Raw genomic sequence first — 15958 nt, forward strand, 5'->3', positions numbered from 1 at the left:
GTTTAAACCGTCTTCTTCTAGCTTGTTTTTTTTTTTCGTTCTAGACAAGCGGATTGATCCAGTTAATCTCCTATTGAATTGTTGTATATAAATGATGGAGACCAAAAAAAGGGATCATTGTTTTTAGTCTTGCAAAAGCGAATTGCATTTAAACTATATTTAAATGATCATGTAAAAAGAAATCTTATAACGTAAAACCTGTTTTGGGTGGCGGGGTTATTTGGTCGGCTACATTGCAGTGCCGTTTGTGAACGAAAATGCTGAGTTTGCGCGTGTGCAAATAGAAAGCAATCGCATAAGGTCGTAAAAGTCGGGTCTCTGTGGACAACTTTATCGAGAAGATCGGCAACAGCCAGCAGATTCCATAAGAAAGATTTCCAACTAATAAGTGTAGGCCAAATAGTTTGATACTTGTCATAGGGCTAAGTAACTACGGAGAAAACCGAAACAAGTTTTGAGACAGAGAAATGACGGCCAATGGGAGCAAAACAAAACAAACTGATGCACAAACAGAAATAACCACTTCTTTCATATTCAACGTATCGATTACAGAATCGTAGGAAAACGATTTTTCACTCAGTAAAAATGAACAAGTATTCTGATTTTTCCCCCCGTCAAGAACGTGATTGTTTGTTTTAGCATTTTAGATTTGATTAGTTTCGCTTTTTTCTTCTTCTTAGTAATTCACCTACACGGCAAAGTGCGAGTTCGGCAGCTAGTGCAACATTGTGAGCGTTTACTTCCGTTGTATCAGGAAAGGAAACAAAGACAAATCGCTGGCGTCTCATCGCATACAGTAACTGGTAGTTGCAAAAAAATATTTTGTAAATGATATATAATCGTTTACCAATGTATTGAACCGCGGCGCGAAGAAGAAAAGACAACTCATCGCAATGCCATCCCAAAAGTATGGCAGCGGCACATCCCCGTCCATCGAATACGACATTATTAATGTAACGAAACATTTGTTACCAAAATGTAATTTAAACTCTCACACTTCACTTTGATTTCTTTTCAAATGTGGTTGAACTTTTAATCTTCAGTGTACTCAAACGGCTCTGGTGGTTCAGGTTCCGCTTCTTCCTCCACTTTGGGACCCATTGCTGCAAAAATGGACAGAAATGAATTTCAATTTTCCCCACCCAAACATATATAGAGAATTCATCAAACCTGCAACGGGTTCAACTAATTCTTCAGGTTGATCTGTTTGTCCGTAGCGCATAACAATGATGCCACCAATGCCGATATCCTTCAGCGGAATGTATTTCGAGTTTTCCGCCATATGAACAACTTTCAACTAAGAAGCAAAAAAAAAAAAAACATTAGTTTCTATGTAAAAAAAAAAAAACCAAAAAAAATCACGAGTACCTGCTGCCGGACAACTCGCGCTGGATTGGACAGTATTTCAAAGTTGGGCTCTTCTTTCGGCTTTTCTTTTTCCTCTTTTAGTTTTTTGTCTTCGGCAATCTTTTCTGCGCTGGGCTGCTCATCGACTTCCATTTTCTCCGCAGCAGCACCAGTGGCACCAGAGCTTGCTGCTTGAGAGGTTTTCGACTGGGCTGCCTCACGACGCTTAGCTCTTGCTGTGATGGACAAAACAGCTGCCGTAACTCTCTCTTTCTCTTCACGCTTTTTCTCTTCAAGTAAAGGAGGCGGAGCATAGACGGACGGCTTGGCATTAGAGCGATACTCCACTTTAGGCATCTAAAAAAAAAAGTAAATAAATAAAAAGGCGGGTAATAATAACCGAAACATTAAATTAAAATATTATACCTTCAGATCAGAATTCAGACCGATAATGGCAGTGGGTGCAAATGCCAGAGATAAGCACAGACTGGACGGGAACCAGTACCAATACTGAGTGAAAATCATGAGTCCAACAACGGCGCTCATGTTGGTATGCCCGGTCCGCGATTGCAAAGAGATGGTTACATTGCGTCCGCCTGCATCGATGATGCCTTGCGCCAAGATGGCACCAAACTTGGCCATGACATCTTCATGTTTGTCACCAATGACTTTGGCATAAAGCTGTCGGATGTCTTTGACTTTTGATGACGTGAATTCGGTGTGCTGAACGAGAACTAGCGCTGAAGCCAATAGTGCTCCTTGGCGTACGTAATTGACCGGGTCGTTCATCATGGGTTCTAGTAGTGCTACTGCTTCCTAATGTAGGAGAGGGGGTAAAAATAAATATAAACAGTATTTTGTTTTTAATCGAGACAAAGAATTCTATCGTGTAAGTGGCCAGAAAATGAAAATTACCTTTAATCCCGTACCGGCGCAGGCAATTCCCAATGCCATAGCTGCTCCATATCGAACGTGCGGGTTGTAACTCTCAGCCAGCAGGGAGACTACACTGGGACATTGCTCCGGATTTCTTTTTTTTTTTTTTAAATAAAAGAACCATGATGATAAAACCGTCCAGAATAAAATCGACAGGAAAATGGATAAATAGATAAATAAATAAAAATTGTTTCAAATAATAAGAATGAAATACGCTGTAAATGTTGCCTTTACACTAAGTTCAATTCTAGTTATGGTTAACTGATAAGGTTCTTTTCCAATTTCGGTGAACTACAAAACTACGTTTCGGATCCAATGGCAAAAGATGCTTTACAACCTTAGCACACGTACGTCTACGTGAATGACTAAACATTTCGTATCGCAGAGGAGAAACACAAAAACGTACCTGAATAGAAGGAATCCCAAAGCAGTGACAGCAGCACGGCGGACATCGTCGTTTACGTCAGATACCTTTAAGGGCCAATAAAAGATGGTTAAGGAACTCGTCGGCAATCTATCTTACAAATGATCAGCTTACAGCAACATGAAGCAACTTGCGGACAGCCTGGTTATTGCCAGTTCCACAATAGGCTAGGGCTAACGTATGCATGGCCGCTCTCCGAAGAATTGGGTCTTTATCCTTAGCTAGAGTGTCAACAAGGTCGTCAGCTTCTTCTAGACGACCATACATTGTGAGGGCGATGCCGACGGCCAGTCCACGCATGATTTTCTCATGCTGGGTCTCCTGGGCGTATGACACCATATCTTCGATAGCTTGCTGAGATCTCGAACCCAACATAGTGAGGCCCATGGCCATACCGGCCGCCTCGCCCGTAACGGCATCGTCTTGGTAAAGGTGGAATTTCAACTGCTCATAAACATCGGCTCTCTGAGTACCCATGCTAGCCAAACCGAGACCTAAGCACCCTCCATGGCGAATAACCTCGTTGGAGGCTTCTTTGAGTTGCTGAAGAAGGTAGTCGGTGATGTTGGCGCCGTGATTGGCGTGAATTAATCCCAGTGCGTACAATCCACCGCCTTCAGAGAATCCAGCTGATGTTGCTGCCACTTCACGAGGTAAGTACGCCGCCATTAATGCTAGTGCTTCCTTTTCATGCCCACGGTGGATCACGCCCAATGAGGCCGTCGCCGTCAATTTGGCCCAGTTGGTAGCGCGAGACAGCCAGTCCAAATTATCTCTATATCAACGACAAAAAAATGTTTTATTCCACAAAAGAAAACTTTTGTCTTAAGTTGAATACCGCAAGAATTGGTCAGAAGTCGTTCCACTGTGCATGAAGGCATTGGCAATAACAGTGGCCGTGTGGCACACAGACACACGAATTGCATCTTTTGTCTGCTTCAAAATCAGTAAATCGCTTTTGTTGTTGCGGATGAGAAATTGCAAATGAAGCTCAATACTCAATTCACCACCCAAAATAGTCACCAAGCGGTCTAAACGTTTCTTCATCAGCTCATCTTTTGGGCTCTATTTCAAATTCATTTATTTTACAAACTTTTAATTTAAGGATAAAGAAAAGAAAAACTTACCAAAACAGGTTCCACCTTAACTTCTTTGCTTTCTTCGGTTTTCTCTTCATCAGCCGCTACTGCACCACAAAATAAATTTCATTAATCTGATATGATACGATTGAAAATATTTTAGGCAAACCCGGTGGAACAATGGTTGTTGGTTTTAGGGCTTGTAGTACTCGTGCAAGAAATTGCTGTGTAGCGCTTTCGTACAAATCAAAAGCTATTTGGTAGGCCATCAGAGTTGAGTCTTGGTCCCCGTGGACGAGTTTATCGAGGATATCGGAGACGGCCAACGGATCATCCAGGAAAATGAGGCACTGGCACATGCTAACGTAATCGGGGGTAGCTAGCTCGCGGTACATATCCACCAAGCAGCGAAGAACTACATTCCTAAACTGTCGGTGCTGGAGTAACTCAAGGCAAACCTTGAGGCAATAGTGCAACATGCCAGGGATATCACCCTGTACCAAACCAAAAACGGCTCGTGTAAATAAAAAGAAAATATAATCCTGACTATTACTGACGTACCGATTCTAAAATTGCACGTCGGAATACATCCATTCTCCTGGTTTCGATCGCAATACCGATGGCCTGCTTATACTGCCCATCATCTAAGCATCTTTGAAACATTCGGTTGACAATGCCTTCCAGCCTGAATGTTATTAAATGTAAAATTACTGTAATTCTGGTTTAGTATGTAATTTAAAATGTAACAAACCTTGAATCAATTGGTTTAACATCTTGTGTTCCCTCAGCTAATGCAACTTTTTGTTGGCTATAGAAATCCATGCATTTAGCTGACAATAAAAGGACTATTAATTTAAAATGGCCCATAAGTGATGAAATTACTTCTTTACCAATAGTAGTCTGGACATATTCAGAATTGCTCATAACATCAAAAAGATTTCCCGCACCAAGTGCATATGTCAGTGAATCTTCAAATGAACCAAGATGATGGTACACTTTGCTGACTACTAGAGCCGCAAGTTCACGTTGGGGGAAGCTCTTATCTTCATGAAGGATTTCTCTGACAGAATAAAAAAAATCAGGTTTGTGATTATCTCACATCTTTTGAAATTCACTTACATTTTTTCAACTGAATCAGCAATTTCAGGCCAAAATTCATCAACAATTTCATTCAGTTTCTGCAGGGCAAATTCTTTCAGCAAAACATTTGGTTCATCGAGAAGAGCAATGACACCAACTAGAAAAACGAAATGTACCAATGATTTAGTCTAAAAATTTTTTCAGCTAGTTCATGAATGATGTGCCACTGTCTTTCATAATAATTTTCGCATTGTAACAAATCGTTGATATTTCGCACCATACGTCTGACACTTCCTCAGTTTTACTTTTTCGCTCAAGGAAAAAAAACTGTTAAAAAAAGAGACCCACCGGCTGAAGTGATGCTCATCTTCGAAGTCTCGCAATATTGCGGGGCTACTTTTAACATAACGGAGACAAAGCGTGCCACTGGCCGAGTAAATTAATACGAAAAAAAAAATCAAAGATACTTTCCGATGACTCGTATCGTGTGCTACCGTACAATTTTTGTGCTCAGTCACTTAATAACCGGCTATGGGCGGATGGTGCGTTTCATTTGTTTTTTTCGACGCCATCTACTGAGCTTTGTTTAGTTACTAAGAAAAGAAAACAAGCTTCTAGCTGCTCCTAGCTTATGGCAAAAATTCATGCTGTGTTTACAGTCAATGTTTGGAAAGGTGGAAGAATATTTATGTTATTTGAAATAAAAGAAAGAAAATGACTATTCACAATCTGTATATGTTTGACCGCCATGGTGTTTTGATGTATTATGGCGAATGGAATCGAAAACGCCAATCAGGAATGACCATTGAAGAAGTAAGTTCATCCCTTACAAATTTACACCTTAATCCCAATTATTATTATTGTTTTTTTTTTGTATGCAGGAAGCTAAACTTATGTATGGCATGTTGTATTCAATAAAAAATTTTGTCAATAAAATGTCACCAATTGACGTTAAGGAAGGGTTTCAGTGCTATAGAACTTCAAAATATGTACTCAATTATTTTGAAACTCCATCAGGTGTGAAGTTTGTGATGAATACTGATTTGCATTCACAGGGTGTAAGAGAACTTTTGCAACAAATCAACAGTCAGGTAAATTTCCATTTCAATTGTTATGTTTATTATTTTTTTAAATCATTATTTCATGTTTATTTCCTGGGACCAATTTTCACATACTTATCCAGATTTATATTGAATATTGCGTGAAGAATCCTGCCTATAAATCAGGAGAAACCATCCAGTGTGAACTGTTTAAAACAAAATTGGATGAGCTTATCAAGCAATCTCCCATATTCAAAAGCTGAAATTTTATTATTTGATAAAAATGTCAATCTGGTGTGAATAAATCGCTTTATATCATACATAAAGATGATTCCATGAGTTTCTTTTCTTTCTCTGACTTCAAATACTAGGAAGTATTGAGGTATTCAGCTCGGGATTCGGCTTCTACACGATAGACGGGACCAACCATTAGGACTTTGCACCATGTCGAACGGGGTAGGTGTTTGGGCCGTATAGACCTCCTGCACGGTGCGGATATATTTTTTTTTTTGTTAGGTAAATATTCTTGTCTGAAGACTTGGATCCGGTGGGTAACGGTTCTTCCGTTTTTGTACCCATTACCTACCCGTGTTTCACGCGGGTTATGAAATATCGAAACCGGTTTATTTATCCGGTTTTGCACCGCTTTCTGTCCCACTTACTGAGACTTAACCCTGAAACCGCCAAAATGTTTACCCAGTTTTAGCTTGGTCTTAACCACATGATGGCGTTAGAAAACTATTTTTTTAGTAGGTTCCCTTTTTTTAAACATAGTGCCATTCAAGCCGCCATATTTCAAGATGGTGGTGGGTAGACCCGGTTTGCCTAGCAAAACCGGCCCAACCCACCGATCTTGGACGCTCCACGGGTCATTACCTCGTCAGACTGTCAGAGTGGAGGACTCATAGAGAGGATGGTTGGACAGCTTTAGTAAATTTTCCCATAAGCCGTTGAGGCAACTTTATTGGAGCTTTTCCGCCTGATGGGAGTCCCGTCTGGCTACAAATGAGTTTCTGCGTGGAGTGAAACAACACACCCGCAAGAGGCGCTCTCACGGGTGGAAAATCACTCTTACGCCCCGACCGCCCCGACCGCCCCGACACAAAACCCTCGTTTTTTTGTATAGTATTCCCCACAAGAGGGTACCCCTTTTCTGAGAGGGAAAAATAGCCGTAGTGTAGTAACCAGGGGTTTATGACTCTGGTCCAACCATCCTCTCTATGACTCTGGCCTCGTTCTGTGTTCTGTTTCTGTCGTTCACCTCCTGTGATTTCTCTATCAGCATGGTGTAAAAGGGAGGTGTACCAACTCTTCAGTTAAGAAGGGTATCTCAGCTGAAGCCTCTTCGTGGTACAAGGTTATCAATCGTCAGAGACACCTGGTGGCCGATCTTGAACTAAATGAAAAACCCACTTGAAAAATATTCTAAGTCCAAAACAGTGGATCCATCCCTATCGGCATTCGCTACGGGCCTACGGCCCATGGCAATAAGATGGCATTTCAAAATTAATGTTATTATCTTTCTTGTTTGGAAAAAAAAATATTTCAAGTACTGTATGATCACACTCTATATTTAAAAAGAAATTAAAAGATAGTTTAAGTATTACTTTGTATTAAATTTCTTGTATGGGCATTTTTGGCCAGTTTGAAACTCGCCTGGACTGTTGTTTGTTCTTTGGACAATAAAACATCTTTCAAACGTTTAGATTCAAAATAATATCTCACTTTTACATACTCCATTATTAAAGTTCCCATATTACAATGGCGATGAGTATCACAAAAAAGGGGCAGTACATTGGTTAATTTAACTTTTGCTATACACTCTTGGAATGTATCAGTGATATAAATATGATTAAGTGACTTAAAGTGGTTTGAGACAACTTTTTCAATTGCGCACAAAGTTTGGTACATTGACAGGGTGACAAACACCAGTCCACCTTTGGTTCGAGCTTTCGTGTATGCATCTGCGTCAAAATCACTTGGTAGATCTGCTTCTTTGGTAATTACAGTCTGTCTGCATGCCTCACACTCGAAAAGGTTTTCTCTCGTTTTCACCATGTAACCTGCTACATCGTATATGAGAAAGTTACCGATTCTATCTTCTTTGGACAAGGGCAACTCGTTTACGTAACGCTTTCCCAGCTCTTCCATTAAATCATCTTTCATTGCTACCCTTAAATCAGCAGCAGCCTTAGCATTGTCGCGGAATTTTTTAATGAGACACTCCTTAAAATCGACGAGCACCCTAATATGGTCATCATTTTCTACATTTGCGTTCCGCAATAGTATCTTCGCGGGTGTGTACAATGACATCATCCTGATAATATGTAGAAAACTTGTAGCCGTTGGATGTGTATCGACTGAACGTATGCGCCCAAAAGTCATCTATAGGCAAAAAAGGATAGTTCATTAAACGATTATTTGCATTTTTTTTTTTACAAATATATACCTCTAAGGCGTCTTGGTTTCATTTTGCTGTCAGTACGAAATCGTATTCCTCTAAAGGGTTTTTTGGATTCAATAACTCTCCTGTCAAGTCAATGGTGCTACGGATAGACAAGCGCCAGCCATCTAGAGTCGTATCTGACGCAAATGCGGCCATTATTCGACGTTTTCCAGGATTGCGATGGCACTCCTTAGTTAACTCTATTATTTTTAGCATGTCTTCGAGTACAGATTTTTTCCCCTTTGTTACCTTTCCCTCCATTTCGACTAAATTATTCCAGTTGTTCCCATTAATTGACTCACCCTTGTGTCGTCCATTCATAATGTCAAATGTGTCATTAATAAGCTTTGTAAGCTTTTCTGTAGCTTCTGATCCTAATAAAATAATGAGTTAGATTTAGAAATTTGGAAGATTTAATAAGGTACCATTGAATAAATGCGCTGTTTTTTTGTCTTCTCTTAAAAATTTTAAAGCCATGGCCATATGTTTGGAGTACAGCTGTGTGGCCAAGCTTACCGTCATTCTCTGCCAAGTTGATGGCCAAATGTGAGCAAGTTTTAACTTGGGAACCAATTTCAAACCAAGCAACCTTTGATGCTCAAATACTATCTGATAGAACATGTGGTAGACAGTGTGCCCGGCAAACTGAGAAACATAAAAAGGAAAGTATTAGTCTCCATTTGCTTAAGTATACTTTAAGCACATTTACAACCTGAGCAATTTTTTGAAGCACAATTTATTCACCATTTTTGGAAAGACGCTATCAAGGCGTCAACCAAACGACGCCATTAATGTGTTCAAACTTTCAGTACGACTAATGGAAAACCGTTGACGACTGATCCGAAGGTAACATTTTCTCACAAGCTCAAGAGATGGCGTTTACTATAGAGAACCAAACAATGCCTACTGGTACCACAAAGAGGCTTCACAAGAGATACCCTTCTTAACTGAAGAGTTGGTACACCTCCCTTTTACACCATGCTATCAGTCTCATGTAAACACACATGGCAACGCTGTTTTGGGGCACAAGGGGGAGGGAAAGTTTTGTTCGTTAAATGAGGAGCCAACAGTCAGTTTCCAGTCGGCAGCAGACCGCCATTGATCGTGAGGAGTAAGGCTACACGTAGCTTGCTTGCAAGCATCGTAGCTGTTGAGAGGAATTATCTGTTGATTCGACTCGTTTATTAGTGTATTGTTTTTGTTGATATCTTCTGCGCTCCCCCGGTGCCCGGGTAATACATTTAAATCGTGTTAATAATATTTTCCTTGTAATTGGACTGAATAATAGAAAGGAAGCACTCTTGAAAGTGCTACCTTGAGTAGGAACCTTAACCTAGATTATGCAACTCTAATTTTTTTTTTGTTTGTCCTGTTGATCATTTGGTCAAACCCTAGGGTGGGATTGCTGCTGACATGGGTACTTTAGGTTCAGATTCCAAAGCCCCAATCAGGCTGGTAAAACGGGTCCAGTTTGGCATTCTGAGCCCTGACGAAATACGTCGGATGTCTGTCACAGAAGGTGGCATCAAATATCCTGAAATTTATGAAGGAGGAAAACCAAAACTGGGTGGCCTCATGGATCCTAGACAAGGAGTCATTGATCGCTCAGCCAGGTGCCAGACATGTGCTGGCAACATGAATGAATGCCCAGGACATTTTGGCCATATTGATTTAGCCAAACCTGTCTACCACATTGGATTTATTCAAAAGACAATGAAAATTCTTCGTTGTGTGTGCTTTTACTGCTCAAAACTTCTGGTAATTTTTCAGCAAACGTGTAATGTGTATTTACTGTAAAATGCTCTCTTGGCAACATAGGTAAGCCCAAACAACCCCAAAATTAAAGAAGTTTTGGTGAAATCCAAAGGCCAACCAAGAAAGCGTATGGCCCATGTATATGATCTTTGTAAAGGAAAAAACATCTGTGAAGGTGGTGATGAGATTGATATTGGGAAAGATGAGGACATATCAAAGGAGGCATCAAAAAAAGTCAGCCATGGCGGCTGTGGTCGCTACCAGCCAACAATTCGCCGTCAAGGTTTGGAAATGACGGGCGAATGGAAGCACGTGAATGAAGACTCGCAAGAAAAGAAAATAGTTTTGACGGCTGAACGTGTCTGGGAGATTTTCAAACACATTTCGGACGAAGAATGCGCCATCCTCGGAATGGATCCCAAATATGCTCGTCCAGATTGGATGATCGTCACGTGCTTGCCCGTACCTCCCCTTGCCGTTCGCCCGGCTGTTGTAATGCACGGCTCAGCCCGTAATCAAGACGATCTTACACACAAATTGGCTGACATTGTCAAAGCTAATAATGAACTGCAACGTAATGAACAATCTGGCGCTGCAGCTCACATCATCGCCGAAAATATTAAAATGCTCCAGTTCCACGTAGCCACCATGGTAGATAACGATTCTCCCGGCCTGCCTCGTGCGCAGCAGAAATCAGGACGTCCAATCAAATCTGTCAAAGCTCGTTTGAAGGGTAAAACGAATTCTACACTCTTATTCAAATCAAAAATCTTATTTCTCTCTATTGGTATTTATAGGCAAAGAAGGTCGTATTCGAGGTAATTTAATGGGTAAACGTGTTGACTTTTCGGCACGTACGGTCATTACGCCAGATCCCAATCTTCGTATCGATCAAGTGGGCGTTCCACGAAGTATCGCGCAAAACATGACCTTTCCTGAAATCGTGACGCCGTTCAATATTGAAAAGATGCAGGAGTTGGTGCAGCGAGGTAACTCGCAGTATCCAGGTGCCAAGTATATCATCCGAGAAAACGGCGACCGTATTGATCTGAGGTTTCATCCCAAGTCCTCTGATCTCCATCTTCAATGCGGCTATAAAGTTGAAAGACATATTCGCGATGGCGATTTGGTTGTCTTCAATCGCCAACCTACGTTGCACAAAATGTCTATGATGGGGCATCGTGTAAAAGTGCTTCCCTGGTCGACGTTTAGGATGAATCTTAGTTGTACATCTCCCTACAATGCTGATTTTGACGGTGACGAAATGAATTTGCATGTTCCCCAAAGTATGGAGACTCGCGCGGAAGTGGAAAACATCCACGTTACACCACGCCAAATTATCACCCCACAGGCCAATAAGCCTGTAATGGGTATCGTGCAAGACACTCTTTGCGCAGTTCGCAAAATGACGAAGCGTGACGTATTCCTCGAGAAAGAGCAAATGATGAATTTGCTCATGTTTCTTCCCACCTGGGATGGCAAGATGCCACAGCCCGCCATTCTTAAACCTAGGCCTATGTGGACAGGTGATTCAACTACCAAAAAATTATAATAGTAATCCAATTAACCTTGAGCTCATGGTGATTGCAGGTAAACAGCTGTTCACCTTGATTATTCCGGGTAATGTCAACATGATTCGAACACATTCGACCCATCCTGACGATGAAGACGAAGGTCCATACAAATGGATTTCCCCTGGTGACACAAAAGTCATGGTAGAAAACGGGGAGTTGGTTATGGGCATTTTATGTAAAAAGACGCTCGGTGCCTCGGCTGCTTCTCTGCTCCACATTATTTTCATGGAATTAGGACACGAAGTTTGTGGACGATTCTATGGCAACATTCAGACGGTCATCAACAACTGGCTGTTGTACGAGGGTCACAGTATCGGCATTGGTGATACCATCGCCGATCCTCAAACATACTTGGATATTCAGGCCACCATTAAAAAGGCTAAAGAAGACGTCATAGAGGTTATCCAAAAGTCACATAACGACGAGCTAGAGCCCACACCGGGTAACACTCTTCGCCAAACGTTCGAAAATCAAGTGAACCGTATCCTCAACGATGCTCGTGACAAAACTGGTGGTTCAGCCAAAAAGTCGCTGACAGAGTACAATAACCTCAAGTCCATGGTGGTTGCTGGTTCCAAAGGTTCTAACATCAACATTTCCCAGGTCATTGCCTGTGTGGGTCAGCAAAACGTCGAAGGTAAACGAATTCCATTCGGCTTTCGCAAAAGGACATTGCCCCATTTCATCAAAGATGATTACGGTCCCGAGTCGAGAGGTTTCGTCGAAAACTCTTACCTCGCCGGTTTGACACCATCTGAATTCTACTTTCACGCTATGGGTGGTCGTGAAGGTCTTATTGATACTGCCGTCAAAACAGCCGAAACTGGTTACATTCAACGACGTCTCATCAAAGCCATGGAGTCTGTTATGGTACATTACGACGGCACGGTCCGTAACTCGGTCGGCCAGTTGATTCAGCTTCGTTACGGAGAAGACGGTCTTTCTGCTGAATCCGTTGAATTTCAGACCATGCCAACTGTGAAACTTTCAAACAAGGCATTTGAAAAGAAATTCAAATTTGATCCAAGCAATGAGCGCTATCTTCGTCGCATCTTCAACGAAGACATTACACGCGAGCTGAGTAGCAGTGCTGAAGTCATCACAGAAATCGAACATGAATGGGAACAGTTAGACAAGGATCGAGAGGCGTTGCGCCAAATTTTCCCTACTGGCGAGAATAAGGTGGTATTGCCATGTAATTTGCAACGTATGATTTGGAACGTCCAGAAGATCTTCCACATCAACAAACGTGCGCCGACAGACCTAAGCCCGCTACGTGTTATTCAAGGGGTCAGAGACCTGCTTTCCAGATGCGTTGTTGTAGTTGGTGAGGACAAGTTGAGTGTCCAAGCCAATCAAAACGCCACTCTCCTGTTCCAGTGCCTAATTCGTTCCACGCTATGTTCTAAACGTCTAGCCGAAGAATACCGCCTCTCGTCCGAAGCTTTTGAGTGGCTTATCGGTGAGATTGAGACTCGCTTCCAGCAAGCACAAGCCCAACCAGGTGAAATGGTTGGTGCACTCGCAGCCCAGTCCCTCGGAGAGCCTGCCACGCAGATGACGCTCAACACTTTCCATTTTGCTGGTGTCTCATCCAAGAACGTGACACTTGGTGTGCCTCGTCTTAAGGAAATTATTAACATCAGTAAAAATCCTAAAGCGCCTTCTCTTACCGTCTTCTTGACTGGCGCAGCAGCGCGAGATGCCGAAAAAGCTAAGAACGTTCTCTGTCGGCTTGAGCACACTACATTGCGAAAAGTGACGGCCAACACAGCCATCTACTACGATCCGGATCCGCAGAACACGGTCATTTCTGAAGATCAAGAATTCGTCAATGTGTACTACGAAATGCCAGACTTTGATCCTACCCGAATCTCTCCCTGGTTGTTGCGTATTGAGCTTGATCGCAAGCGTATGACGGACAAGAGATTGACCATGGAACAGATTGCTGAAAAGGTGAATGCTGGATTTGGTGACGACTTGAATTGTATCTTCAACGACGACAATGCTGAAAAATTGGTACTGCGAATTCGCATCATGAATAGCGATGACAGCAAATTCAGTGAGGAGGAAGAACAAGTAGACAAAATGGAGGACGACATGTTCTTGCGCTGTATTGAAGCCAACATGCTGTCAGACATGACGTTGCAAGGCATTGAATCCATTGGCAAAGTGTACATGCATTTGCCACAAACGGATCAGAAGAAACGAATTGTCGTCACCGAAGCTGGAGAGTTTAAAGCCATCGCTGAATGGCTCCTGGAAACGGACGGTACCCAGTTGATGAGAGTGTTGAGTGAGCGTGACGTCGATCCTGTTCGTACGTATTCAAACGATATTTGCGAAATTTTCGCTGTTCTCGGTATCGAAGCCGTGCGTAAATCAGTCGAAAAAGAAATGAACACGGTACTTCAGTTTTATGGCTTGTACGTCAACTATCGCCATCTCGCACTTCTTTGCGACGTCATGACCGCCAAGGGTCATCTGATGGCCATCACACGTCACGGCATCAACAGACAAGTAATGCACATTTCATAGCGCGTAGTTTATTCATGCATCTTTTTTCTTTTCCTACCAAGTCCTAATTGTTTTTGTGTACGTTTTCATTTATTCTAGGATACTGGTGCGTTGATGAGATGTTCTTTTGAAGAAACTGTGGACGTTTTACTGGAAGCTGCCGGTCATGCCGAAGTTGATCCGCTACGTGGTGTGTCCGAAAACATCATTTTGGGTCAGCTACCTAGGATGGGCACAGGATGCTTTGATTTGCTGCTTGATGCTGAAAAGTGCAAACAAGGAATTGAAATTCCTTTGAGTATTGGTGCTGGAATGGGTACGGGCATGTTCTTTGGTAGCGCTGCTACTCCTATGGCTGGTATGAGCCCTCAAATGACGCCGTGGAATCAGGTTGCCACTCCGGCATACGGGTCCGTCTGGTCCCCTGGTTTGGGTAGTGGCATGACTCCTGGAGGACCAGCATTCTCTCCGTCTGTGGCAAGCGATGCTAGCGGTCTTTCACCTGGCTATTCTCCGGCGTGGTCTCCACAACCAGGAAGTCCGGGTTCCCCAGGTCCTGGTATGAGTCCTTACATTCCTAGTCCGGGAATGTCACCTTCCTATTCGCCTTCTTCGCCTGCATACGCACCGACGAGCCCATCGATGACGCCATCGAGTCCGTCGTATTCTCCCACCAGTCCGTCGTACAGTCCAACGAGCCCTAACTACAGTCCGACCAGTCCTGGTTATTCGCCCACATCACCAAGTTATTCACCTACCAGTCCGAGTTATTCGCCGACATCCCCCAGCTACAGTCCGACGTCACCGACGTATTCACCGACTAGTCCAAGTTATTCGCCGACAAGTCCTAGTTATTCCCCTACGTCGCCGAGCTACAGCCCAACGTCCCCGACTTATTCTCCTTCGAGTCCGTCTTATAGTCCGAGCTCGCCGAGCTACTCGCCGACTAGCCCGAGCTATTCTCCAACAAGTCCGAGCTATTCGCCAACGAGCCCGAGTTATTCACCCAGCTCCCCCAGCTACACGCCGGCATCTCCTAGCTACAGCCCGACAAGTCCGAGTTACTCGCCCAGCTCTCCGCAGTACTCACCGCGTAGTCCGGCTTATTCACCCAGCAGCCCGAAATATTCACCGACATCGCCATCTTACTCTCCGGGATCTCCACAATACACCCCGGCGTCGCCCAAGTACTCACCGACGTCTCCGACGTATTCGCCGACTTCGCCTGCTTACTCTCCGAGCAGTCCAAAGTACTCGCCGACTTCTCCGCGCTATTCGCCGGCCTCGCCCAAGTACTCCCCGACATCACCGAGTTACAGTCCAGCAAGTCCAGCGTACTCGCCGAGCAGTCCAAATTACTCGCCCACTTCGCCATCATATTCACCCGCTTCCCCCAAATATTCACCAACCTCCCCAACCTATTCTCCAGCACCCACGGGCTATTCACCTACTTCGCCTTCCTACTCACCCACGAGTCCCACTTACGAATCTGACTCTGAAAGGGAGAAAGAAGATCGTCGTAAACGTTCTAGGCGATAGCGTAGCCTACGGCAGCTCAACACTGACATACAACATAAATCCATTCAGGTTCATGGTGACTTTTTTTATTTTTTCATATGATTCCTCATTAGAAATTTGTTCAGTCGTTGAGCTTCGTTGTTACCTTTCAGCCAGGATTGCTTGTTTCCATTGTAATTGGACTTGAAGTATAATACACAAATGTGAAAATAATTGATAGTTAATAATGTTTTAGGTTGTAA

At 43.0% G+C, this 15958-nt stretch overlaps 3 protein-coding genes and 1 long non-coding RNA gene across 5 annotated transcripts; 2 read left to right on the plus strand and 2 right to left on the minus strand.

Moving 5' to 3' along the window:
* Positions 1–836: 836 nt before the first annotated feature.
* LOC116926708 (26S proteasome non-ATPase regulatory subunit 1) lies at positions 837–5390 on the minus strand. 2 transcript variants are annotated; one of them, XM_045176599.1, is made up of 15 exons: positions 5215–5390; positions 4906–5023; positions 4677–4846; positions 4538–4616; positions 4348–4471; positions 3956–4280; positions 3835–3890; positions 3546–3772; positions 2822–3482; positions 2690–2754; positions 2263–2377; positions 1774–2163; positions 1369–1704; positions 1171–1297; positions 837–1103 (listed from the first exon to the last, which is right to left on the minus strand). In XM_045176599.1, exons 1-15 carry the CDS (start codon positions 5270–5272, stop codon positions 1033–1035), a joined length of 2922 nt encoding a protein of 973 aa, XP_045032534.1. In that variant the 5' UTR covers positions 5273–5390; the 3' UTR covers positions 837–1032. The 2 variants fall into 2 exon arrangements, with proteins under 2 accessions (XP_045032534.1, XP_045032533.1); XM_045176598.1 differs by having other exon boundaries at positions 3835–3893; positions 5215–5389.
* Positions 5391–5470: 80 nt separating this feature from the next.
* On the plus strand, positions 5471–6226 carry LOC116926722 (trafficking protein particle complex subunit 1). The gene is made up of 3 exons (XM_032933664.2): positions 5471–5679; positions 5748–5957; positions 6050–6226. Exons 1-3 carry the CDS (start codon positions 5581–5583, stop codon positions 6167–6169), a joined length of 429 nt encoding a protein of 142 aa, XP_032789555.2. The 5' UTR covers positions 5471–5580; the 3' UTR covers positions 6170–6226.
* Positions 6227–7501: 1275 nt separating this feature from the next.
* Positions 7502–9313, minus strand: LOC123466531. Its single transcript, XR_006649269.1, has 4 exons — positions 9065–9313; positions 8778–8997; positions 8356–8726; positions 7502–8291 (listed from the first exon to the last, which is right to left on the minus strand). It is a non-coding gene; the product is annotated as an uncharacterized LOC123466531 (long non-coding RNA).
* Positions 9314–9411: 98 nt separating this feature from the next.
* Positions 9412–15929, plus strand: LOC116926715 (DNA-directed RNA polymerase II subunit RPB1-like). Its single transcript, XM_045176597.1, has 6 exons — positions 9412–9584; positions 9748–10110; positions 10171–10840; positions 10905–11633; positions 11698–14201; positions 14298–15929. Exons 2-6 carry the CDS (start codon positions 9766–9768, stop codon positions 15735–15737), a joined length of 5688 nt encoding a protein of 1895 aa, XP_045032532.1. The 5' UTR covers positions 9412–9584; positions 9748–9765; the 3' UTR covers positions 15738–15929.
* The last annotated feature ends 29 nt before the right edge of the window (positions 15930–15958 follow it).

The sequence above is a fragment of the Daphnia magna genome, linkage group LG7 (assembly GCF_020631705.1).
Source record: "Daphnia magna isolate NIES linkage group LG7, ASM2063170v1.1, whole genome shotgun sequence".
Lineage (NCBI taxonomy): Eukaryota > Metazoa > Arthropoda > Branchiopoda > Diplostraca > Daphniidae > Daphnia > Daphnia magna.

What these genes read in the sequence shown, in the direction of transcription:
- LOC116926708 (XM_045176598.1), bottom strand. Translation starts at nt 5,272, where the DNA reads ATGTTAAAAGTAGCCCCGCAATATTGCGAGACTTCGAAGATGAGCATC. An exon ending in ACTTCTGACCAATTCTTGCG is followed by an intron (nt 3,483 to 3,545) that starts GTATTCAACTTA and finishes TCGTTGATATAG; the next exon opens with AGATAATTTGGACTGGCTGT. An exon ending in CGCGAGTTGTCCGGCAGCAG is followed by an intron (nt 1,298 to 1,368) that starts GTACTCGTGATT and finishes TTTGCTTCTTAG; the next exon opens with TTGAAAGTTGTTCATATGGC.
- LOC116926722 (XM_032933664.2), top strand. Translation starts at nt 5,581, where the DNA reads ATGACTATTCACAATCTGTATATGTTTGACCGCCATGGTGTTTTGATG. An exon ending in CAGGAATGACCATTGAAGAA is followed by an intron (nt 5,680 to 5,747) that starts GTAAGTTCATCC and finishes TTTTGTATGCAG; the next exon opens with GAAGCTAAACTTATGTATGG. An exon ending in TGCAACAAATCAACAGTCAG is followed by an intron (nt 5,958 to 6,049) that starts GTAAATTTCCAT and finishes ATACTTATCCAG; the next exon opens with ATTTATATTGAATATTGCGT.
- LOC116926715 (XM_045176597.1), top strand. Translation starts at nt 9,766, where the DNA reads ATGGGTACTTTAGGTTCAGATTCCAAAGCCCCAATCAGGCTGGTAAAA. An exon ending in TGTCAAAGCTCGTTTGAAGG is followed by an intron (nt 10,841 to 10,904) that starts GTAAAACGAATT and finishes TGGTATTTATAG; the next exon opens with GCAAAGAAGGTCGTATTCGA. An exon ending in ACCTAGGCCTATGTGGACAG is followed by an intron (nt 11,634 to 11,697) that starts GTGATTCAACTA and finishes TGGTGATTGCAG; the next exon opens with GTAAACAGCTGTTCACCTTG.